This window comes from Trichomycterus rosablanca, chromosome 1 (assembly GCF_030014385.1).
Source record: "Trichomycterus rosablanca isolate fTriRos1 chromosome 1, fTriRos1.hap1, whole genome shotgun sequence".
NCBI lineage: Eukaryota > Metazoa > Chordata > Actinopteri > Siluriformes > Trichomycteridae > Trichomycterus > Trichomycterus rosablanca.
In genome coordinates, this window is record NC_085988.1 from 79,648,498 (window position 1) to 79,675,152 (window position 26,655).

General features: G+C 41.2%; 1 protein-coding gene across 2 annotated transcripts; it reads right to left on the reverse strand.

Moving 5' to 3' along the window:
• LOC134324957 (ATP-binding cassette sub-family D member 2) lies at positions 1–24,875 on the reverse strand. 2 transcript variants are annotated; one of them, XM_063006931.1, is made up of 11 exons: positions 24,554–24,875; positions 22,375–23,133; positions 20,579–20,759; positions 20,072–20,193; positions 13,186–13,357; positions 11,030–11,124; positions 8,210–8,355; positions 4,180–4,325; positions 2,556–2,640; positions 2,358–2,483; positions 1–1,190 (listed from the first exon to the last, which is right to left on the reverse strand). In XM_063006931.1, exons 1-11 carry the CDS (start codon positions 24,746–24,748, stop codon positions 971–973), a joined length of 2,247 nt encoding a protein of 748 aa, XP_062863001.1. In that variant the 5' UTR covers positions 24,749–24,875; the 3' UTR covers positions 1–970. The 2 variants fall into 2 exon arrangements, with proteins under 2 accessions (XP_062863001.1, XP_062862992.1); XM_063006922.1 differs by having other exon boundaries at positions 22,375–23,136.
• Positions 24,876–26,655: the final 1,780 nt, after the last annotated feature.

Sequence of the window (26,655 nt, forward strand, 5' to 3'; positions counted from 1 at the left end):
GCTGGCACTGAGAAACAGGAGTTGGTCAGGAAGGGTATCATGCATAAAAACTGTGCCAAGTCTGGTATGTGTATCACATTTACTGTGGAGTGAGCTTGTAAATGAACGACTAAAAGAGTTTCTGGAAATTAGGGTAACCCAAAAAACACCAAAAAAGAGGACAAAGCTCTGTGGGCTGGTCATTTTATGTCTTTGCCCTCACCTATAGGCATGAACTGTGAATGATGAATACAAGGTTGTGGGTACAAGCTGCAAAAATAATAATATTCCTTTGCTAGATGGATATACACCTCCTTGCAGCTGCATGGGAACTCCAGCAGTCTGGTCAGGACAGAGGAATACATAAAGTACAGTATGGTCCTCCATATATGGCAGAACTGAATGGCATCTGCAGCCCTCCTCTACCAGTGAGGGTCTCAAGCCAGGGTGCTTAGAATTGAATTTATTAGAAAATAAAAAAAGAAAAATGCAAAAAATATATATAAAAATAAAAGAGATACTTATTAATATGTTTTCCTCCCGATTTAGAGCACTCAATTTCGTCTTCCACTACTGAGAGATACCAGATTGTATCCAAGGAGAGCCAATCAGGGTCCTTACACAGCGTATGAAGACCCACCCACCCACACATTGTCCGGCCCCCACCCTGCAGATACGGTGGCCAATTAGTATCTGCTGCAGGCACTGCCAACTATGCCTGCTAGATGGCACTCAGCCGACCGGTGGCAACACCGAGTTTCAAACCGAGAGGTTCAGAAACTTGGTGCCGGTGTGCTAGCGGAATATCCCGCTGCGCCACCATGATGTTTTTTGAGGTAATTAAAAATACAACCTGATACTAAACCTGAACTAAAATCTCATTTATCATACATTCAAAAATGATATAAAAAATTGAAATGAACATGTAACACTGCAGTAGTACCGTCAGATGTGCGTCTCAGTTTCACTGTCGGTGTAGGTATACCTTCACCTATAACTCATCCTCTTTGGGCTCAGTGGTCTTCAGGACCGAATCCTCACCCAGGATCTTACACAGTTCATTCAGTCGCTGTTGCATTTTTGGAATGCCTGCTAGCTGAGTCTCCAGACGCTGCTTCTCTTCAGTAAAAGAGAGCCGAGTGGCCGTATCCAACTGCTCAAACCTCCAACCCCCCTCTCCGTCAAACTGCAGCAGGTGTGTGTGGTACTTCCTGTCCACAAAAACAAGGGTATAGAGTTTCATCGTAAGCTTTTTGCCCATAAGTAGTGCTACTTCTGAGTACAATTATGAAAGCTTACAGAAAAAAATATGTATGAAAATATGAATATAAAATATGAATTAGAGATACAAAATTGTCCAGGACTCTGTTCGATATAACCTCGTGAACTGATGAACCTTGTGTAATGAGTAACTACCGTTCCTGTCATGAATGTAACCAAAGTGTAAAACATGAATCCTAATAAACAAACAAATTGCAACAGGTGGACTCCAGTTAAGTGTGGACACATCTCAAGGAGTAATTAAAGAAAACAGAATGAACCTGACCAAGATTTGTAGTGCCAAAGCCAAGAGTCTGAATACATTTTGATTAATAAAAAAAAAAATTCTAAGAGAACAAAGCTAACCCACGCCCCCTCCGACACGTGGGCAGCATGCCGTATGCATCTTATCACCTACACTTTGACAAGTGCAGTGCAACTCAGCGTTGTGTACGGAGAGACACACCCTGAGAGCACTCTTTTCTCATCTCTGTGCAGGCGCCATCAATCAGCCAGCAGAGGTCATAATTGCACCAGTCATGAGAGAGAGAGACACCATCCGGCTTAGTCCCGCCCATATCTGAACAACAGGCCAATCGTTGTTTATGTGGCTGCTCAGCCTCAGCCGGCAGGCAGAGCTGAGATACAATACGATGTATTCGAGATCCAGCTCTGGTTCCAGCGTTTTTTTTTTACCGCTGCACCACCTGAGCAGCCCACATTTTGATTAATTAAAAAAAAATTTAAACATGTTGTCATTACTGGTAATTAAGAGTAAATTGATGTTAAAAGGCCAGTTTGATCCATTCTAAATCCTAAATCAAACAACACAATCTACTTCTTTTGGCTGCTTCTGTTAGGGGTGGTGACAGCAGGCCGTTGGTGTCCATCTTGCATCGTCCTGAACATCCTCCACATTCATCCCAACAACCTGCATGTCCTCCCTCACCACATCCATAACCTTCCTCTTTGTCATCCCCTCATACATAGAACTCTCCTCTGCACATGCCCAAACCATCTCAATCCGACCTCCTAAACTTTATCAATAAAGTGTACAAAAAGTCTCTGTATATTTATTTAACACATTTAATAAAACAGTGAGTAACTAGAAATCTCACCATAGAGATGGCCTGTGCGTAATCGACAGCAAGGAGATCCCAGCATCCTTTGCAGCCTGGAATATTTTGCCCTCCACATCAATACTGACAGCACTGGTGCACTCATCAAGCAGGGCGTACTTAGGCCTGAAGAAAAAGGCCCAGATTTTAGTACATGTATGAGAAACACAATGATGTTTTAAGCTTGTGATGTCGTACCTGTGGTAGAACATGCGAGCCATGCCCATCCTCTGCTTCTCTCCTCCTGACAGTACGTCCTTCCAGTCCACCTCTGCCTCCCAGCCTGCAAACAATTCCAGATGTGTTTATGTACACACGGTTCTTGCATTTGGTTTAAAGCTTAAACACGCAAGTTACGTGTCATGTTCTTAGAGACCCACAAACGGACCCAAAGTCTTGTATTCTACATATGCAAATGAGGAAGGATCAAGCTAAAAAGGTGATTTTAAAGTTTACATTAATGTCTAATGTACACTATATGGACAAAGGTATTGAGACACCCCTTCTAATCTCTGAATTATTGTGTTTCAGCCACAGCAAATGCGAACAGGTGTTACATTTATTTATTTATTAGGATTTTAACATCATGTTTTACACACTTTGGTTACATTCATGACAGGACAGATAGTTAAGATTCATCAATTCAAGTTTTTAATGTCAAACACAGTCATGGACAATTTTGTATCTCCAATTCACCTCACTTGCATGTCTTTGGACTGTGGGAGGAAACCAAAACTATCAGAGCAAACCCACGCAGACATGGGGAGAACATACAAACTCCACACAGAAAGGACAGGGTCCACTACACCTGGGAATTGAACCCAGGACCTTCTTGCTGTGAGGTGATAGTGCTACCCAACAGTTGTAATATAAGTAAACTTTATGCTTCCAATTTGTGGCACCAGTTTAAGGCAGGCACCTGGAACAGGGCAACTCAACGTCCAGCCATACACTTGCTCTTTTGAAAAAACAGGCACAAATTCCTACATACATACTTTAAAGCAGCTGTCCCCAACCTTTTTTTCACCACGGACTGATTTCATATAAGATATAATTTTATGGACCGCCACGAGAGGATTTAAAGTAGTAACTATAGAATGGAAAATCAGAGTGAATCCTGAGTTTTTTTTCGCTGCAATGAGATGCTGCTCCCACCTAGTGGTGATTGAAGACAGTAACACCCGAGGAGTTTTGGAAAATTATTTGCTCTTGTAGTGATCTCTTATTATTTATTCTTTCTGTGCGGCCCGGAAATAAATGACCCACGGACCGGTACCGGTGGTTGGGGACCACTGATTTAAATTCTTGTTAGTCTTCTCAGAAAAGTGTCTGTTGTTCTAGCTAAAAAGATCATATAGAGGTCACTCTATTTTAATACCATTTGTTTTTGAAATGGGATGTCCAACAAGCTTATGGTCAGGTGTCCAAATACTTGCAAATCACTTATATTTGGAAAATCGCATGGTGAATGTAGTGGAAAAGTCTGTACATCAATTATAGCAGAAAAGCAGCATCAGTATGCAGGTCAGAACAGAGTCTGAGTGAGGCTTGTTTTTAATCCAGGATTTACATAAGAAAGACTGGCCCATTTCGGCAGGAGTGCATTGGGGCGAGGGGGAAGAGGCACAGACAAAGCATTGCTTTGTTAAATTAAAAAAACCTCAAACAGCCATTCAATTAATTATTTCAGAAAAGTGAAAATAGTCATTATTGTGTGCTAGCACACAACTTTTTGAAAAAAGTAAGTTCTGCTCTTGTCCCACTTTGGAGGACTGACATTCTCAACCAGGGAGTCTTTTAAACTGTGAGGTAGACTGAGTACCTCCTTCACGGGTAACGATGTGTTTGAGGTTGACGATATCCAGAATATCCTCCAGGTCTTTGTCCCGGTAGCCTTTCTCGTACATGTCCTCCACAGAGTCTGGGTAGGTCACCTGGTCTCGCAACGTCCCAATAGACATGTAAGGCCTAAACACAGGTGTGTAATACAGTAAGAAAACAGACAGATGTTAAGTGTAATACCTGCTACACTACAGTCATTAACAGTTCATGTCTTTTCACAACTACCATTGCTAACAGGTATTTGCAAGCAGTTCTAGAAAATAAATAATATAATTCCAATTTTGTAGTTACGGTTTGGTGAAGGCTTGTTCATAATCCAGCTTCACTGTGAAACTACAGGGCCTCAACCATCCTCCCTTAAACATAGCCAATCATGTCTGTATGCAAACGCTCGACCGGCCAATAGCACCGCTGAGGGTTTGAACCCTGGATCACAGCATGATTGGGCTAAGTATAATTTACAGTTGCACAACCCAACTGCCCAACATTGACTAAATATTTTCTACAATTAATTTGTGTTTAAAAAATACATTTTTGTTGATGGCGCCCAGGTGGTGCAGCGGGATATTCCACTAGCACACCAGCGCCAAGATTCTGAACTCCTCGGTTCGAAACTCGGCATTGCCACCGGTCGGCTGGGCGCCATCTAGCGGGCATAATTGGCAGTGCCTGCAGCAACACGTTTCTGCTAGGGCGGGGTGACCGGACTATGTGGGTGGGGTCTTCAAACGCTGTGTAAGGACCCTGATTGGCAGATAGAGAGGCGCCTGTGCAGAGTGCATAGGTGAGAAAGGGTTACGCTAAGGGCTGTGCTTGGAGGAGGCGTGAGCAGCAATATACCCACCTCGACTGCAATCAGGGATCCCCCAGCAGCGGAAGACAAATTGACTACACTAAATTGGGAGAAAATGCAGAAATAAAATACATACAATATGCAAATGACAAAAGAATGGTTGTTTTCCTTTTACATTGTTGTTTTTTCTTGATTGGTATAAAGCTGTTTGTAAGCTGTTTTGTTCTTTTCAGCTCAGAACAAAAGCCACTCCTCTGAGGAAGGCTTCTCACAAGACTTGAAATATGTCTGTGGGAATTTGTGCCCATTCAGTCAAAAGAACATTTGTAAGGCTGAACACTGATGTTAGTCAAGAAAGTCTGAGATGATGTTCCAGTTCATTCCAGAGCTGGTCAGTAGGGCTGAGGTCAGGGCTCTGTGCAGGACACTGGGATTTCTTTAAATCAAGATTTTCTGCATGCTTTGTGCACAGAAGCACAGTAACACAGGAACAAAAAAAAGTGCCTTCCTTAAACCATTCCTTAAGTTTAAAGCATTTAATTTCCTCTATATAACTGATTTATTAGCTCAGCAATTGTTGTGGCTGAAACACATTAATTAAATAAGTAAAAGAGGCGTCCTAATATTTTGACCATACAGTCGATAAATATTATTTTATTTCTATTAGTATAATATTTATTGTTATTATATTGAAAATGTATTAGTTCCACATTGAACATTTATTGCTCTGTAGTGCTATGTGTAAGTGTGGCTGCAGGATGTGCTAAATATTTAAATACTGAGAAGTCTGGTTTCCTGTCAGCAGTATCTTCTAGTTTCAGTTACAGGCGGATCTCACACAGTGTAAATGTGTCTGTGTTAATGAATGAAAAAGTAAATGTAAATGTCCAATCAAAGAAAACATTCGGGTGATGTTTGGCTGGCTACTGTATGGGGTTTCTAAAAATGCTGCTACTGTTATTGCACCCCATATAGATTTACTAGATTTTGTAACTTCGAATGGACATCAGACTGCTAACACTCCTTCAACAACATACAAGCAATGTACACTGATCAGCAATAACATTAAAACCACCTCCTTGTTTCTACACTCACTGTCCATTTTATCAGCTCCACTTACCATATAGAAGCACTTTGTTGTTCTACAATACTGCCTGTATTTCTGACATCTGTTTCTCTGCATACCTTTTTAACCTGCTTTCACCCTGTTCTTTGGTCAGGACTCTTCCAGGACCACTACAGAGCAGGTATTATTTAGGTGGTGGATCATTCTCAGCACTGCAGTGACACTGACATGGTGGTGGTGTGTTAGTGTGTGTTGTGCTGGTATGAATGGATCAGACACAGCAGCACTGCTGGAGTTTTTAAATACCGTGTCCACTCACTGTCCACTCTATTAGACACTCCTACCTAGTTGGTCCACCTTGTAGATGTAAAGTCAGAGACGATCGCTCATCTATTGCTGCTGTTTGAGTTGGTCATCTTTGAGACCTTCATCAGTGATCACAGGACGCTGCCCACGATGCGCTGTTGGCTGGATATTTTTGGTTGGTGGACTATTCACAATCCAGCAGTGACAGTGAGGTGTTTCAAAATTCCATCAGCACTGCTGTGTCTGATCCACTCATATCAGCACAACACACACTAACACACCACCACCATGTCAGTGTCACTGCAGTGCTGAGAATGATCCACCACCTAAATAATACCTACTCTGTAGTGGTCCTGTGGGGGTCCTGACCATTGAAGAACAGCATGAAAGGGGGCTAACAAAGCATGTAGAGAAACAGATGGACTACAGTCAGTAGTTGTAGAACTACAAAGTGCTTCTATATGGTAAATGGAGCTGATAAAATGGACAGTGAGTGTAGAAACAAGGAGGTTGTTCTAATGTTATGCCTGATCGGTGTATATTCAAACAGGCTTTTAAAATGTAGGTAGATGCTGGAGCAAATTAAGTAGGTTGTAATGTGGCTTATCTTCTAAAGTAGTTCATGTTCTGCATGCCATTTTGGTCAGCAAAGGGGGCACGGAGGCGCAATTGATTGATAATTCAGTTGCTATTGATTAATAATCACATGCCTCATAAGCATTAATTCCATATTTTTGATTTTTAATTAGTATTTGAAAAAAGACTTTTTAAATTATTCAACCTCTTCATCATTATGGGTAATTAAATGTACACTGATGGTGAAAATGGCAATTACATCAATTTAATATCAGATCCAATAGCATAATCAATGGGTATGAAGAGTATTTAAAGTTATTCAACTCCCATATCATCTTTTTTGTAAATAAATTGCCCCATTGCTTACTAAATCAACAAAAGAACAAATTTCAATGTGCAAGCAAATGATCAGCTTTGTAAAATATAAATCCTACTCATCTAGAATCTAAAGTAAAAAGGTCACCATAAAGTATTTACAGGGACAATATGCCATAATCTATTTTATTTTATTTTTTTTCATGCATTTTCTCCCCATTTTCCTCCCGATTTAGCGCACTCAATTTTGTCTTCCTCTGCTGAGAGATACCAGATTGCATCCGAGGAGAGCACGTCGCTGTACACGCCTCTTTTGACACGTGCACAGCTCTCCTCTTCTTGCCCATTCATTCTGCACAGCCCTCCTCTTCTTGCCCATTCATTCTGCACAGCCCTCCTCTTCTTGCCCATTCATTCTGCACAGCCCTCCTCTTCTTGCCCATTCATTCTGCACAGCCCTCCTCTTCTTGCCCATTCATTCTGCACAGCCCTCCTCTTCTTGCCCATTCATTCTGCACAGGCGTCTCTTCCGCGGTCCTTACACAGCATATGAAGACCCACCCACAGTCCGCCCCCCACCCTGCAGATACAATGGCCAATTAGTATCTGCTGCAGGCACTGCCAACTATGCCTGCTAGATGGCGCCCAGCCAACCGGTAGCAACACCGAGTTTCGAACTGGGGAGTTCAGAAACTCGGTGCTGGTGTGCTAGCGGAATATCCCGCTGCGCCACTTGGGCACCAATATGCCATAATCTAACAAAACATTTGGAACTACTGAGAAAAGAAAGCTGTTAAAACATATTATTCTGGAAAGGCTTACAAAGCCAGCCCTAAAGCTCCATGACTCCACAGAACCACAGCGCAGCAAACAGCGGTGAATCTACCCAGAAGTGGCTGGCTTGCTAAGATTTCTCCAAGAGCTGTGTGAGAGGGCGTGTCAGGGAAGTCTTACCTCTGTGGGATGTAGAACATGTGTTGTGGAGCAGGTTTGTACAGCAGACCCCCGTACACAGGCCAGAGACCACTGAGAATTCGGAAGAGAGAGCTCTTTCCACAGCCATTAGGTCCGGTGATCAGCAGGTGCATGCCCTCCTCCACCTAAATACGTAACACACACATTTGAGCATTTGTAATAACACACTATTCCTATAACTGTGTTTATTCAGTCTGGTTACATGCGGGTACAATGGCATGTGACGCGTGCACGTTATATGAACAAAAATATTAAGACACCTCTTCTAATTATTGAATTCATGTTTCTCAGCCACACCACTTGCTAACTGGTGTAATAAATCAGTTAAATAAATGAAATGTTATGCTTTTAACTTCGCAGCAACAGCTTAGGGAAGGCCCTTTCCTGTTCCAGCATGACTGTACCCCAGTGCACAAAGCAAGCTCTAATAAGACATGAAGAAAATCTCGGTTTAAAGAAACTCAGACCTGCACACAGTGGCGGAGCCAGACAATTTTCATAGGGGTGGCCAGACAGGGGTGGCACAGAAACTGATACCTTTTTTTATGTGGTCACTCACTCATTTACCTATACAGGCAGTAAGTGCCATGTAGAATTACATCACGAAGAATAATAAGCTTTTTTTTCTCTTCATTTTCTCTGACAAGTGAAAAACCAAAATATAGCCTATAACCTTAACATTATGAGGAAGAATTTCAAAGATATTCCTTTGCAATACTTTATCATTTGGCTGCCAACTTGTGTGTAATGATGAGACTCATTTGAACCCCAGAACATGCTAGTGTGAATGCATGGAAAACAAAATGATACAGACTGACCAACACTATTAAGCCAAATCAGCATTGAAAATAGACTTTACTTTTAATAGCCTTCTACAATGCTGGAGCTTCCTAAAACGGAATATATTCTTTTAAATAGAAGTGTTATTTAACTGCTATTAAATTGTTTTCCAACAAAATCCACCCAATTAGGTGGATAACCGCCCAATCTGGCAACACTGGAACGCACAGAGCTACCTTTACTCGTAGCTCGCCACAAATACTACTAAATAGTAATAGTAGTACTAGTAGCACTAAGTAGTACTACTTCTGTAATTGTGTTGGTGGTTTACATTTATGTCGAGTGTATTACTGCACTGTTTTGGTGGAGAACTACTTCTTTGAGGTGCGCTGTTAAATTGCGTCCTTAGGGGGGCCGGTGATGGGGGGGGAAGGGGTGGCCGAAGATTCATTTATGGTGGCCATGGCCACCACTGGCCACCCCCTGGCTCCGCCCCTGCCTGCACAGAGCCCTGACCTCAGCCCTACTGAACAAACAAATACAAATACAGTAGACCCTTGAGTTACGAACGATTTAACATATGAACATTCTGGGTTACGATCTTTTTCAACTTAACGTACGAACAAATTTCGGATTACGAACCGAAATTCGCAAAACACATGACGTCACGAACAAGTTGTCTCCGAGCGTCTCTCTCTCTATATATATACAGTGAGCAGAGAGCGGACAGTGTTTTTTTAGTGTTTTCTTTATATTTTGTAAAATTCTTTAATAAAATGGCCTCAAAGAAGGTGCAGAGAAAGCATAGTGGTGAGAAATTGAATCTATTACTATGTTGTTGAGAGAGAAGAAGAAAATCGCTGAGTAAAGTATTCTTTCTTTCGTGCACCTACAAAATACAACACTATTGAAATAAAGAAGGAAATAATAGAGAAATATGAGAGTTGTTGTTTCTGGTAGATACATTTTATTTAAAAAAGAAGGAAATGTATTATGGTGTATGGTACAGCACACGTACTGTACTGAAATGTGGTGTGTGTTTATGTACAGTACAGTACTACTGTGTATTGTTGTTTATTATTGTTTATTACAGTAATGTCTATTCTATAATTTAAGATATAAGTGAAAATATACTTGTATTTATAACAAAAAAGACCATTCAAAACATTAGAAGGGTTAGGGAGGTTTGGGAACCTTCAGAACCAATTAAATTCGTAAGTCAAGGGTCTAGTGTACCTTTGTTGTTGTATTCGTTTGTTTAGTGGAGCTGAGGTCAGAGCTCTGAACAGCTTTGGAATAAACAAGAAACATCAGTTGAGACTTTCCTGACCAACATCAAATGCTTTTTTGACTGAAAGGACATAAATTCCCACAGCCATACTGAGAAGGCTCTTGTGAGAAGCCTTCTCAGAAGAGTGGCTGTTGTTATAGCTGAAACAATCACAAAGAGGTCACTCTGTTTTAATACTATTTGTTTTTGACATGTGATGTCCAACAAGCTTATGGTCAGACTCTTTTGGTCATATTGTGTAGGTAAGGATTTGGGGCGGCACGGTGGCTTAGTGGGTAGCACTGTCACCTCACAGCAAGAAGGTCCTGGGTTCGATCCCCAGGTGGGGCGGTCCTTTCTGTGTGGAGTTTGCATGTTCTCCCTGTGTCCGCGTGGGTTTCCTCCAGGCGCTCCGGTTTCCTCCCACAGTCCAAAAACATGCCACCAGGCTAATTGGAAACACTGAATTGTCCTAAAGGTACCTAGCCGCTAGATGCACAAACCCGTGCATTGTAGTGCCGGTCCCAAGCCCGGAGGGTTGTGTCAGGAAGGGCATCCGGTGTAAAAACTGTGCCAAATCCCGCCGGCGACCCCTAACGGGAAGAAGCCGGAAATGCCGACCCCGTAATCGAAAAACAGGACAAAGGCTGAGGAACAAGAAGAAGTGTAGGTAAAGATTTTGGGTGAAGCAGACATCTGAAACTTTCAGCATTGTAGTTACTTTTTATACAACATGCCATTTATCTTACCTTGAAGTTTAGGCAGGACACTACAACATCCCCATTTGGAGTGATGATAGGCACATCCTTACACACTATACCATTATCCACATCAATCACCTTGCCTAAAAAAAGCACAAAATCAGACAGAAATCATATTATTACATATTCTAAAGAATATTATTATTACATATTCTAAAGGCAAGTTGTATTGGTCTTTATTTTTGGCTTCCCAATATACAGCTTGACACTGTTTTATGTTTTAATATGAAATACCCAAATAACAACACAACAAAAATGGAATAAATGTCCAGTAAAGTAAGATAAACAGTGTATGTTAAATACAATTCCTGAGACAGTGAAATGTGTGAAGCTGTATACTGGGAGGGCAAAGAGAAAACACAATTCAACCACAGCAACAGATACAGTTACTGTCCCTGGAGGCCCATTTAACTAATGCAATTCTGATAATGGACAGCTTTTTGTCATATAAGTACAGCACTGTAACTGAGAGATGATCAAATAAACATTACCTTCAGTTTTGCAAATACTACTGCCATATACACTGATCAGCCATACCATGACACACTGACAGTTTTTAAAAACAGTGTCCACTCACTGTCCACTCTATTAGACACTCCTACCTGGTTGGTCCACCTTGTAAATGTAAAGTCAGAGACGATCGCGCATCTATTGCTGCTGTTTGAGTTGGTCATCTTCTAGACCTTCATCAGTGATCACAGGACGCTGCCCACGATGCGCTGTTGGCTAGATATTTTTGGTTGATGGACTATTCTCAATCCAGCAGTGACAGTGAGGTGTTTAAAAACTCCAGCAGCGCTGCTGTGTCTTATCCATTCATACCAGCACAACACACACTAACACACCACCACCATGTCAGTGTCACTGCAGTGCTGAGAATGATCCACCACCTAAATAATACCTACTCTGTAGTGGTCCTGGGAGAGTCCTGACCATTGAATAACAGCATGAAAGGGGGCTAACAAAGCATGCAGAGAAACAGATGGACTACAGTCAGTAATTGTAGAACTACAATTCTATATGGTAAGTGGAGCTGATAAAATAGACAGTGTGTGTAGAAACAAGGAGGTGGGTTTAATGTTATGGCTGATCGGTGTACACTGATGTTATCAGCTACAGTTACTATACAGGTACACATTTAATTGTGTGTTTACTTACTGCATCCTATACAATGCTATTTGACACTACCTTTCAAAGCTGGATGAAGACACAATTTTTGAAGCATTTTTTAAATTCATTAGGTCATGTATTGCTTAGCAGCTTATCTCATACTGTAAAATGTGTGTAAATATCTCTCTTATTTTTGTCAGAGCATGGGTGGGTCGTGCCTCGCCACTGAGCAGGCAGGTGAAGCCCTGCACTTTCAAGAATTGAAAATAAACCCAGTTTGGATGCCTAACCATGACTAGAAGTAGAACATGACTGTGGCTAAAAGCTACAAACATAAAGAGTAAATGGAAAATAAAAGTAGTGGCCAAAAGAAAAGAACTAAACTAAAGCAACTAATGAAAAACACATAAACATCTGCAGTCTACAACAGAGAAAGTGGTTAGAAAAGGGACAGAGCAGAAATTAAGGATGTCGCAGGTTGTCACAATATGGCCAGCTGCTCAGAGTGACTGCGACAACCTAGTTCTCTGAAAAAAAAGAAAAAAAAGGAAACCCAGAACAAACCAGGACTGCAATAAACCAGTGGCACCCCACCCAACACACACACCCCACTCTCTCATCGGCTGCTGTAACTCAGCCAGAAAGTGCGATGACACCGGCTGAATTTTGAGTACTGTGCATCACACGCTGGTGGAAAACTGGACCGAACTGAGCCCAGTTCCAAATGAGAGCAGGTTGCCAACAGAGGAGCCGGCAAATCTGTGAGGAAGAAACCGTGATAAACTCAGGTGATTGTCAGTTAGGAGAAACTTAAGAGGAATCATCTGCACCTCCATGCCCCCTCTGCTGACCATAAATGTCAGGACAGAAGGACAATATTCTGTAACTGTGCCCAACCACTGATCTCCACTAATCTTCAATCATCCTACTGTTCAAACAGTAGTTTGAGTCAGCTTTTAGAAACCCTACTAAAAAGCATAAAACAGACTTTAAGTGTTCCTCACTAATGTCCATAAGATTTTTCAGATCTGTACCTTTAATTTCTAGAGGGCCATCAATGTGCAGCTCAGGCCGGGCACCACTTTTCTTCTCTCCCGTTTCTGTCGTTGCAGAGACCATAGAGCGTTTGTACACGCCCCTCTGTACCTCCTCAAACACCAGGAACATGTTGTGGACACGGGCTGTGTATCCAGCAAGCTCAGTGACCTGCAGAGCACAGGACGAGGTCACTCAGCTGGATCAGATCACCTTAAACCAGAACTTATCAAAATTCAAAACAACATTTTTCATTAGATAGTAATTATTATATATATTATATTAGATAGTAATTATTATAAACCTGCAGAGGCAGATGCGCACTGGGAAAGACAAAATGTAGTTTGTATATTTTTGCATATTTACACACACACACACACACACATAAATGGCCAAATATTATTTTACAAACTGTGTAGTTACGTGTTTGTTAATGAGTTAAAATCATTCAGGGTGACAAATATGCAATAACCAAAGTGGAAAAGGAAAGGGGGGCATCTACTTTTTTACAGACAAACAAACCTATACATATATACACTGATCAGTCATAACATTAAAACCACCTCCTTGTTTCTACACTCACTGTCCATTTTTTCAGCTCCACTTACCATATAGAAGCACTTTGTAGTTCTACAATTACTGACTGTAGTCCATCTGTTTCTCTGCATGCTTTTTTTGCCCCCTTTCCTGCTGTTCTTCAAGGGTCAGGACTCTCCCAGGACCACTACAGAGCGGGTATTAATTGGGTGGTGGGCACAGCAGTGACACTGACATGGTGGTGGTGTGTTAGTGTGTGTTGTGCTGGTATGAGTGGATCAGACACAGCAATGCTGATGGAGTTTTGAAACACCTCACTGTCACTGCTGGACTGAGAATAGTCCACCAACCAAAAACATCCAGCCGACAGTGCCCCATAGGCAGCGTCCTGTGACCACTGATGAAGGTCTAGAAGATGACCAACTCAAACAGCAGCAATAGATGAGCGATCGTCTCTGACTTTACATCTACAAGGTGGACCAACTAGGTAGGAGTGTCTAATAGAGTGGACAGTGAGTGGACAAGGTATTTAAAAACTCCAGCAGCGCTGCTGTTTAAAAACTCATACCAGCACAACACACACTAACACACCACCACCATGTCAGTGTCACTGCAGTGCTGAGAATGATCCACCACCTAAATAATACCTGCTCTGTGAAAGCAGGTTAAAAAAGCATGCAGAGAAACAGATGGGCTACAGTCAGTAATTGTAGAACTACAAAGTGCTACTATATTGTAAGTGGAGCTGATAAAATGGACAGTGAGTGTAGAAACAAGGAGGTGGTTTTAATGTTATGGCTGATCAGTGTATATGATAATTTGAACAATTTGAACAATATAAATATGTCATTGAGTTTAGAATAACCCATAATTGTGGTTCAGTGACTCATGGATTCTTTCCAAACTGACCAATAGGACAGCAGGATGTTTAAGCTTGAGCATCTGTGAGTGGGACTGATTGTTGCTGCTCAGCAGATGGTGGATTTAATCACTGGGTGAGGTTAGATCATCAGAGAGGCAGATCACCAACAGAACATGAGGCTAAATTCATCTGTTCGTGACTTATCCAGCTTTTACTGCTTCGTGTCACAATGCCAAACGTCCAGACAAAAGCAGAGATGAGTGATATAAAATTGATCACAACCTTTACTGTATGTGACATTGAAAAGACCAACATGAATTTTATTTTGTAATACCAAACCGATTTGTCATGTAGTGTTTAGAAATAAAATAAAACATTTTAACATTTTCTTCACATTTTTTTTCATATATATTTTCTTCATGTATTTTCTCCCCTTTTTCTCCCTTTCTAGCGCGTCCAATTGCCCAATTGCGTCATGCTTCCTCTCCACCAATGACGATCCCCGCTCTGATTGAGGAGAACGAAGCTAACCCACGCCCCCTCCGACACGTTTGCAGCAGCCGTATGCATCTTATCACCTACACTTTGACGAGTGCGGTGCAGCTCAGCGTTGTGTACGGAGAGACACACCCTGACAACACTCTTTTCTCACCTCTGTACAGGCACCATCAATCAGCCAGCAGTTATGAGAGAGAGAGACCACATCTGGCTTAGTCTCGCCCATTTCTGAACAAGAGGCCAATCGTTGTTCATGTGGCCGCTCAGCCTTAGTCGGCAGGTAGAGCTGAGATTCGATACGATGTATTCAAGATCCCAGCTCTGGTTCCAGCGTGTGTTTTTTTTACCGTTCCACCACCTGAGCGGCCCACCTCTTCACATTTTAACTGAGTTAATGAAAAAGCGTCTGCTTTTGGTCTGTTGGTCCTGGATTCTGTAAACTGACTTGACTTGGCTTGTCTGCTGGACTTCTGAGGTACATTTTGACTTTAAACACTTGAAGCACATTGTAGTGATAATGCCGTGCATGACACTATTGTGGAAGTTGTGTGAGAATTGTGTGTGACTGATAATGGTGCATCACTATGCATCTATGTACCATGTGCACATTCATCCTGATATACAGTGCTGTGGAAAAGTATTTGCCCCTGTCCAAGTTGTTCTATTTTGGCCACACTTATATGTTTCAGATCATCAAACTACTTTTACTATTAAATTATAAGACCCAAGTACATTGGTACGTTGTAACTCGACGTTTCCCAAACTCAAAATCTTTGAAACTCGGTGGCCTTGGGCGAGAAATTTGTACCCTTAAACTCGATGTTTACCTTAAACTCAACGTCTTCAGCTTTTTTTATTTAATAGTTATTTATTTAATTTTAAATTAACAGTGAACAGCCGCTTTGTTCAGCACTTGGCTTGGCGGTGCAGTAGAACATCATCAAAGTGTGCATATGAGATGAATCTGCATTTGTGTGGAATAACCATCAAATCTACTCTGAAAGCTCCACATGTATCTGTGTTTAGCTTGATTTTTCTCACTGTTTTACTTTTAAACTTGTGTTATAGCTCGAGGTTCTGAGAAATTGTGAGAATCAGCTTTTCCGAGAGAGTCTAAAACGCTTAATGTTAAAAAAGCTTAACATGATTTAATGTATTAAAAGAACGACATAGAAACAGTAAACTTCTCTTAATTATTACCGCTCATAAGTGTCTCCACTAATAAAATTTGTCGCTCGTTGTTTTAGTACAATAAGTCACGTTAAGTTTTGTGCATCACCACACTCCATAGGAAGTAACGGCACAGCAGCACAAAAGCTATTGTGCCACTTCTCATGTGAATGCGCCTTTACTTAACGGAATACGGTTTTTCAAGATCAAGCATCTCCATGACTAAGAAGTATAAGGAAACAATAAAGAAGTAAAGCTAAAGTGCAGGTTTTACAGTATTTTTATTGTTTTTTAACTTTTTTTTAAATGTATTTCAGTGTGTATTTTACATTTGCCTAAAATTTATGCAGTTCCATGGGACCATGGAACGCATTAACAAGTTTCCCATACATCCTTATGGAACAAAATACCTTGAAACTCAATGCCTTTTCAACTCAACGCCACTCCCAGAACCAAATGACGTTGAGTTTCAAGGTACCACTGTAAACACAAATGCATTTTTTCAAATTATGATTCATTTATTAAAGGAAAAATGCTGTTCAGTCCTCTCTGACCCTTTGTGAAAAGTGATTGCCCCTGGCTAATAAATCAACACCCACCCAGGTATGATCACTGCCAGACCTGTTCAATCAAAACATCATTTAAATAGAATCTGTCTAGTGAAGCAGCCTAAAAGATCTCAAAAATCAGCACATAGAGTCGCTTCAAACACAGTTGTACATGACTGAATCTCACATGGTGACTATCAAATACTGATGTGAAACAAAGTCACTGAAATCTATCAGTTTGAAAAGGGTTACAAAGCCATTGCAAAGGCTGTAAGACTCCAGCAAACCACAGTGAGAGCCATTACTCACAACTGAAGAAAATTTGAATCAGTGGTAAACCTTCCCAGGAGTCGTCAGCCTACCAAAATTTCACCAAGAACACATAGCTCATCCAGTGTGTGTCACATAAAACCCAGACTAACAATCTAAGCAACTGCAGGCCTCACTTGCCTCAGTTAAGATCAATGTACATGATTCCACAATAAAAAACACTGGATAAAAAGGCATCCATGGAATGAGTTTCAAGGCACAAACCACTAAATCTAAAAGAAAGGTGCCCAGGTGGCGCAGCGGGATATTCCGCTAACACACCAGTGCCGAGATTCTGAACTCCTCGGTTCGAAACTCGGCGTTGCCACCGGTTGGCTGGGCGCCATCTAGCGGGCATAATTGGCAGTGCTTGCACGAAAGGGATTACTGGAATATGTGGGCGATGTATTCAAACACTATGTAAGGACCCTGATTGGCGGATAGAGGCACCTGTGCAGAGTGCATAAGTGGAAAAGGGTTCCGTTATTGGCTGTGCGCAGGTCGAAGGAGGCATGAGCAGCAATATACACACCTCGACTTCAAATAATCGGGGATCCCCAGCAGTAGAAGACAAATTTACTGCACTAAATTGGATTATATATCTAAAAGACCACAAAGACTTTTGTGATAATATTCTGTGTACTGATAAATCAGAAATGGAACTTTCTATAATACATGAGGCTAGTTACATCAGGTGTAAAGCCTCTTTGCTTCAGAAGGACCTGGATGACTTGTCATAATTAATGGAACCATGAATCATGTCCTTTATCAGGAAATCCTGGAGGGAAAGTTTCTCCCATCAGTCCCTGACCTAAAGCTCAACCACAGTTGGGTTTTGAGGTAGGACAATGATCCCAAGCACACAAGCAAGTCTACTTCTGAATGGCTCAAAAGTAACAAAACAAAGGTTTTAGAGTCCTGACATTGATAAATTTAATGATAATTTAAAAGCTGCATTTTGTTTTTCCTCATGTTGTCTTGATCTGAAATTAAAATTAGTTGGAAGATCTATAACATTTAAATGTGTCAAATTTACAAAAACGAGAAATTAGATGGGGGCAAATACTTTTTCACAGCACTGCAGAACTCTGTAACACCACCTGCAGCAGATCTCAGATGACTGTGAGGAATCTCAAAGCTCATTTTTTCCATCCGCCATTAGTCCTTAATGTTTCTTCCTCTCTGTGGAGTTTCTCATTAGGATGCAATCAGCTCCGCTCAGTTTATACTCATGAGGCAAACTTCTGGTTTCTGGTAACTATTAGTGTTACGTCGGGGTGTAATAAATGAAACCGGTGCACTCTGTGTCACTCTTTTGCTTTCTCTTTTCCCCTGCTTTTTTGCCGTACTTTTCAGTACAGGTGAGCAATATCAAGTCATTTTGAATTTATTTATTAGATTTATATCAAAATATTTCCACCAACCAGACAATTACAATTTACACTATATGGTAAAAAATTCAACATATACTTCAGCCACATTCATTTACATTCTCGGCGTTTAGCAGATGCCTTTATCCAAAGCGACTTAAATTACAGATACACTATAGACTGAGCAACTGAGGGTTAAGGGCTTGCTCAAGGGCCCAACAGCAGCAACCTGGCAGTGGTGGGTTTGAACCAGCAACTTTCTGATTACTAGTTCAGTACCCTAACCACTAGACATGAGCCTTTTACTAACCTTTACGGCTATTACTAACAGGAGCACTGTCGCCTCACAGCAAGAAGGTCCTGGGTTCGATCCACAGGCGGGGCGGTCCGGGTCCTTTCTGTGCAGAGTTTGCATGTTCTCCCCATGTCTGCGTGGGCTTCCTCCAGGAGCTCTGGTTTCCTCCCACAGTCCAAAAACATGCAGTCAGGTTAATTGGAGACACTGAATTGCCCTATAAGTGAATGGGTGTGTGTATGTGTGTGTGTGTGTGTATGTGTGTCTGCCCTGAGATGGACTGGCGTCCCGTCCAGGGTGTTACTGTGTGCCTATGGCTATTACTAACAGGTAAATATAATCAGTTATGTAAAATTTATTACATACTGGGCAGCACACTGGCACAGTGGTTAGCACTATTACCTCACAGCAAGAAGGGCCTGAGTTTTAGTTCTTTTGGTGTGGAGTTTGCATGTTCTCTCTGTGTCTGTGTGGGTTTCCTGACATGCAGTCAGTCCATTTGGAACTACTAGAAATGCCCTAATGTTTGTGTGTGTGTGTGTGCCTGCCTTGTACATAACCCTATTACCCTATAAGACTTCAGACATTCATTGAAATGTTGATAGTAAGCTAGGCCCTCTATCCATGATAAGTGCCTGACCTCACACATGCTCATTCGATTAAATGGACACAAGGTCCCACAGACACACTCCAATATTGTGGAAATCTATCCCTAAAGAGCTGCAGAGAGAAACAAATGCTTTATGCCCATGGTTTTAAACATTCATTCATTGTCTTATCCACTTATCCAATCAGGGTCGCGTGGGGGAGGTGCTGGAGCCTATCCCAGCTTTTCAATGGGCGCAAGGCACACAGTAACACCCTGGACGGGGCGCCAGTCCATCGCAGGGCAGACAAACATACAAACATACACACACACACATTCACTTATAGGGCAATTCAGTGTCTCCAATTAACCTGACTGCATGTTTTTGGACTGTGGGGGGAAACCGGAGCTCCCGGAGGTCCCAGGACCTTCTTGCTGTGAGGTGACAGTGCTACCCACTAAGCCACAGTGCCGCCCTGGTTTGAAACAGAACATCAAATTAGTTTACAATCAAGTATCCACATACTTTTGGCCATATTAAGTATGGTGATTCAAAACCAGGCAGGTGGACTAGCAACCCCAAAATGCTTCCATGATTGAGTTAGTGAGAATATTAAAATTAAAATATTAAAATATTTTTGCTTACATTTAAACCCAGCCTCCCCTTCATCACACACAGACCAGGTCAGGCATACGTGTTTGGTTTTTACCTCTTTGTAGGAGGACATAATCCTCTCGATGGCGTCTGCTCCTGAAGCAAGAAGGTTGCGAGCGGTGGTAAAGGCTTCTGTCCTCTCACTAACTAACACTTGTGTTTGACCGTTGGCGAGTTCTGTGAAGAACAGATTTTCACACAGTAAAAGCCCACGCTTCAGTGTTTGAATGCTGTTGTAATGTATCATGCAATGAACATTATGATGCATGGTCCTCTGTTTAAACCTCCAGTGAACCGGAACGGCATAGAACTGGGTGCCTGATCAATGGAACAATGGTACTTATCACCACAATGCAGGCCACCCTACTGTTTGACCCTTCAATGTCCTTTGTCAGGTATGAAGTATCTATTGCTCATGTCCATACCTTTTAAATTTAAATGAGGCCTATTTCCCTCTGTCACAAAAGCTTTAAAAAAACAATAAAGGAAGTAAATATTTAAATTGTGGTTGAACTCAAAACTGTCCTGGTGACTAAAATTAACAAATCCTAATACAGCTCACCGTTATCAGCAAAGCCGGTGGCAGTGATGATGGGCACTGCCACCATGACCAGACCACATCCGCTCCACACATACTTCATGAGGAACTGTTCGATCATGATGTACCACAGCCTCTTAGACAGGATCAGGTTCATCTGCCCTGCCAGAGCCTTGTAGCACTTCTGCAGCTGACGCATCTCGACCTGCGCCATGGAAAAAAAGAAAAGAAAACAATGCTGGATGTGAAAACACTAAGATACACCGATCAGCCATAACATTAAAACCACCTCCTTGTTTCTACACTCACTGTCCATTTTATCAGCTCCACTTACCATATAGAAGCACTAGATCTACAATTACTGACTGTACTCCATCTGTTTTTCTACCTACTTTTTTAGCCTGCCTTCACCCTGTTCTTCAATGGTCAGGACCCCCACAGGACCACTACAGAGCAGGTATTATTTGGGTGGTGGATCATTCTCAGCACTGCAGTGACACTGACATGGTGGTGGTGTGTTAGTGTGTGTTGTGCTGGTATGAGTGGATCAGACACAGCAGCACTGCTGGAGTTTTTATATACCGTGTCCACTCACTGTCCACTCTATTAGACACTCCTACCTAGTTGGTAGTGGAATGAGCCACCACCTAAATAATACCTGCTCTGTGGTGGTTTTGTGGGGGTCCTGACCAATGCATGAAAGGGGGCTAACAAAGCATGCAGAGAAACAGATGGACTACAGTCAGTAATTGTAGAACTACAAAGTGCTTCTATATGGTAAGTGGAGCTGATAAAATGGACAGTGAGTGTAGAAACAAGAAGGTGGTTTTATTGTTATGGCTGAATGGTGTATCAGGGGTAATGACTTAGGAGTCATTCATTTACTCATGTATCTGCCGTTCTGTCTGTCTGCTTATCTGTTTAACTACCTGTCTACCATTCTACCTATCTATTCATTCATCTGATTACAAGGACCCCCTTGTGGCTATAACAGTCTCCACTTTCCATATGTTTTGGAACGTGTCTTTACTAGAATTTGGAACGTGTACCCACTCAGTCAACAGAGCATTTGTAAGGTCAGGAACTGATGTTGGATGGCTCACAATTGGCATTCCAATTTATAACATGTTCAGTGGGATTGAGGTCAGAGCTTTGTTCAGGCCATTGGAGCAAGGACTTTTCCCAAACTGTTTCCATAAAGATGGAAGCAGATTATTTACTTTATATTTCAAAAAATTCCTTTGGAATTAATAAAGTATCTAATCAATCAATCAGTTCGTCCATCCATCTAACTGATTTTATACAAGACTGCAGTGATGGTTGGTAAAACAGCTGAAATAAATAATAAGCAGGCATGTCCACATACTTTCTATTAATTTCATGTTCCAGCTTGTAGATGTAAAGTTGGAGACTAGGGATGATCTGCTTACAGGCACATTGTGTATGAGTCTTCATTTAGTCCTTTATCAGTTCTGTGAGGTTTCTGATTACAGAGCAGTGCTCTTACTTTGGCTGGTGAACATCCAGGCGCTTTAACATCGGTACCAGTAATGATACAGTGTTTGATACACTCAGATCTAAACCCCCCACACTACCATGTCACTACAATACAACTACCATATCATAACTACAGTATATCGGTAAAACGGCTTTGTTGAAGATAAGGTGCAATAATGGTTCCATTCTTCTAATGAATGGGTTTGAGAAAGGCTAACAAGCTATACATAGCAGATTGGCAGCAGCCAGTAATTGTATACCTACACTGGGACCTATATGCCAGATGTACTTAAATCACAAACAAATGTAGATCAGGACCTCACCTTATGGCCGCTATAGAAAGCGATCTCCTCCGCATGGTTGATGATCCTGGAGTGCGCATGCCGTAGGTGCCCCTTCCTGCGTGCCTCCTCAGTAACAAGCTGGCCAAACTTTGGGGAGCATGCTCGCAGCACTTTGGCGGTGATAAATACCACAAGTCCAGCCAGCATGGTGGGCCCGGCAGCCCCAGCTCCCCGAGACCTAGCAGTCTGTATGAGCGTGTAGGAGGTCAGGATGACATCCAGCACCGGTTTGGTCAGGTTTGAGTAAAGGTGGGCAACAGACTGCGCAAACATCGCAACATCCTCCGTCAACGAGTGGTCAGGGTTGGCTAATCGGGAGTCCATGTTGCCCACACGGTAATACGTCTGCTCTGCGAAATAGGTGGCATAGGCACGTTCGACAAGGCGTGTGCGCACAGCTAGTGCCAGCTTGCCCTCCAGGTAACGGATTGCACTGTTGACAAATGTTGCTGGTAGTGCCACAAGTAGCCATTTTATCAGCTTGACCACAAAGCTGCGTGGCTCTTTTTCCACAATGCTTTTAACAATCTTACCATCCAAACCAGCCACGTAGATAGATAAAAAGGTCCGAGATACCAGAGCTGCTGAGTGCAAACACAGCAAAGCGAGTTCACGAGTGGCCAGTTTTGGAAAGACAATTCTCATTAGTGAGAGGATCTGTTTGAAGAAACGGGCATCCACACCCGGCGATCTGCGACTGTCATCAGGACCAGAGACTGTATCTGACGCAGTTCTGTCCTTCTGTATGGTAACCTGTGAACAGCAATAAAAGGACAATATAGTAAATCATATTTACTGATCTGTTTACAATAATATAAATACTTTGTTGCAAAATTGTTGTGATTTAGGATTTTTATTTTTTTTTGCAGGACAGTGGTGTAATTTTGACTTTTTTTATCTGATAATCATCTTTCATTCCACAAAGTTACAATAATATTTCTATTTATCCCAATCCTTGATACATTTTTAATGGTTTTAAAGTCTGGAGATTTTCTGGGTTGTGCAAGCACCCTCAGTTTTTGGGCAATGAAATACAATGTCCTTCAAATATGTCCCAGTATATCTTTTTCATATTTCCTTTGATGGTGTGCTATGCACCAGTGCCACTTGCAAAGAAACATCTCAAAATCATGATGCCTCCACCGCCACACTTCACTGTTGGTATGGCGTTCCTAGTACATTATGCACAATCCTTACATTTACCTTATTTAGCAGATGCTTTCACCCAATTCAACTAACAATTAAATTACAATCATGCACATAACGTATCAGGACAACAGTGATAGATGATACAGACAGAAAGAAAGAAAGAAAGATAGATAGATAGATAGATAGATAGATAGATAGATAGATAGATAGATAGATAGATAGATAGATAGATAGATTCATTATTAATTCCAAAGGTAATTAAGTAGAAAAAAGTATCTACCTATCTACCTACCTATCTACAGGTATTACAGTTGTCCTGATACCTTATGTGTGTGATTACAGTCATGCACATAAGGCATTAAGAGAACTGTAATACATGTACATTACAATCACGCACATAAAGCATTAAGAGAACTGTAATACATGTACATTATAGTCATGCGCATAAGGCATTAAGACATTAATCAGAACAATTGTAAAAGCTGTACAAGAGTGGCAGCAAGAAGGTCCTGGGTTCGATTCCCAGGTCAAGCGGTCCAGGTCCTTTCTGTGTGGAGTTTGCATGTTCTCCTCGTGTCTGCGTGGGTTTTCTCCGGGCGCTACGGTTTCCTCCCACAGTCCAAAGACACGCAAGTGAGGTTAATTGGAGATACTAAATTGTCCATGACTGTGTTTGACTTTAAACTTGTGAACTGATGAATCTTGTGTAATGAGTAACTACCTGTTCTGTCATGAATGTAACCAAAGTGTGTAAAACATGATAAATAAATAGTTGTACATTATAGCAATGCACATAAGGCATGAGGACAACTGTAATAGATGTAACATTACAATCATACACATATTGCATCTGGACAGCTGTAATACCTGTACATCACAATCAAGTGTTTGACCCATTTTGGGTTATTTGGCATTAAGAAGACACATTAAATAGAATAATATGAATCATTACATCTGCGATATGCAGCATGATATGGCATAAGTGAAATATATTACAGGTGTATCCTACCAGTCCATTGTTGCCGTTGTGTTCAGATGTGCAGGTGTCTTTGCTCTCAGGGTGTTGTTTGTGGCAGAGGCGTTTATAAATGATGGGATAAAGCGTTTTAATACTGTATGCAGCAGCAGTAAGAAATACGGCCCGTTTAACCGCTGTGCTCTTATTCCACTTCACTTCAGCCGCAGCATGCAGTATATTACTCATCTTCTATTGTTATCCTCTACTGTAATCATCTAAATCATATGCATCAGGTAATGTTTGTAATATGATTATTATAAGATCACTATTCCTATAATAACTGAGCGCTTCTGTAGGCCGGTGTGCAGCAGCTCCGTTATTCTCTATCAGCTCCTCTCCGCTCGGTCAGGATGCGGCTTTTCTGCTTAACCCCGCCCACCGAGGAATCTGATTGGTCCGTTCTGTAACGTGACTCAGCACGATTTTTGCTCTTTGGGTATCAGAATGAACCCTACTGACCTGTACATTAATCTATAGGATACTGTAGGCTTTATAATCACATACTTAGGTCTGGTGTATGGCCATAAATACAGTCTTATGTAAATGTTTGCACACCCTGGTCAAATTCCATATTGTGTAGATTTTACCTGTATATGTACAGTTATTAAACTTGTCTTTACACAGTTACAGTCACAGTTGTATAGTTATTTATTTTACACATCTTTATTATTACTGTTATTATTATAATACATAACTAACTAGTCCCATTTTATTCATATGCTTATTATTATTATAGTACTATGTACATAGACATAATGCCATTTATGTAAATAGCTGTATATTGATCATAAATATACAGTATATGTTTAATTCAGTTTATTGTCATTCACAACGTGCACGCACAATGTAAACGAAAAAGACGGTGTGGTTTCACCTTGACACAGATACTGTAAAGATACAAATAATGTGCAATGTGATGTGCAAATAGCAAATAATAAATGGAATTTAGATACAGATAAATAATAAATAGATTCTTTTCCATACTCTGTACATTAATCTATAGGATACTGTAGGCTTTATAATCACATACTTAGGTCTGGTGTATGGCCATAAATACAGTCTTATGTAAATGTTTGCACACCCGGGGCTAATTCCATATTGTGTAGATTTTACCTGTATATGTACAGTTATTTAGCAACGTCTTTACACAGTTACAGTCACAGTTATATAGTTATTTATTTTACACATCTTTATTATTACTGTTATTATTATAATACATAACTAACTAATCCCATTTTATTCATATGCTTATTATTATTATGTTTATGTATATAGTACAACACCATTTATGTAAATAGCTATAATTATAATTATATATTCAACATAAATATATACGTTTCAATTCAATTCAATTTATTGTCATTCACAACGTGCATGCAGGGCAGTGATAGCTCAGTGGTTAAGGTACTGGACTAGTAAACAGAAGGTTGCCGGTTCAAGTCCCGCCACCACCAAGTTGCCACTGTTGGGTCCCTGAGCCAGGCCCTTAACCCTCAATTGCTCATCGTGTTCAGCTCGTTGTGTAAGTCGCTTTGGATAAAAGTGTCTGCTAATTGCTGAAAATTTAAATGCATGCACAATGTAAAAGAGGGTGTGGTTTCACCTTGACACAGATACTCTAACGATACAAATAATGTGCAATGTGATGTGCAAATAGCAAATAATAAATGGAATTTAGATACAGATAAATAATAAATAGAATTTTGTCTATAATCGTGTAAGACATATTATGCAGATCAGGGGAAGAGAGTGGGGTAATCCCGATGGAGTCTTTGGAATGTGTTGAATGTTCAGGGTAACCATTGGTGAGTAACACGGTTTAGATGTATAACAGTTTGGTGGAAGGCGAGTTCATATGTGGATCAACTTTGTGTACTGAGAGACACACCCTGATCCTCATTACAATTGGCATTAACAAGCCTGAGCTGAGATTCGATGAGATGAGATGTCAGCTCTGGTGTTTTACCGTGGTGCCACCAGAGTGCCACAACGAAATTCTTTCTTCACATATCCCAGCTTGTTTGGAAGCTGAGATCCTGATTCAAATTTCAATGTTGCTACCGGATGGCTAGGCATCTATACAGACAGGATTT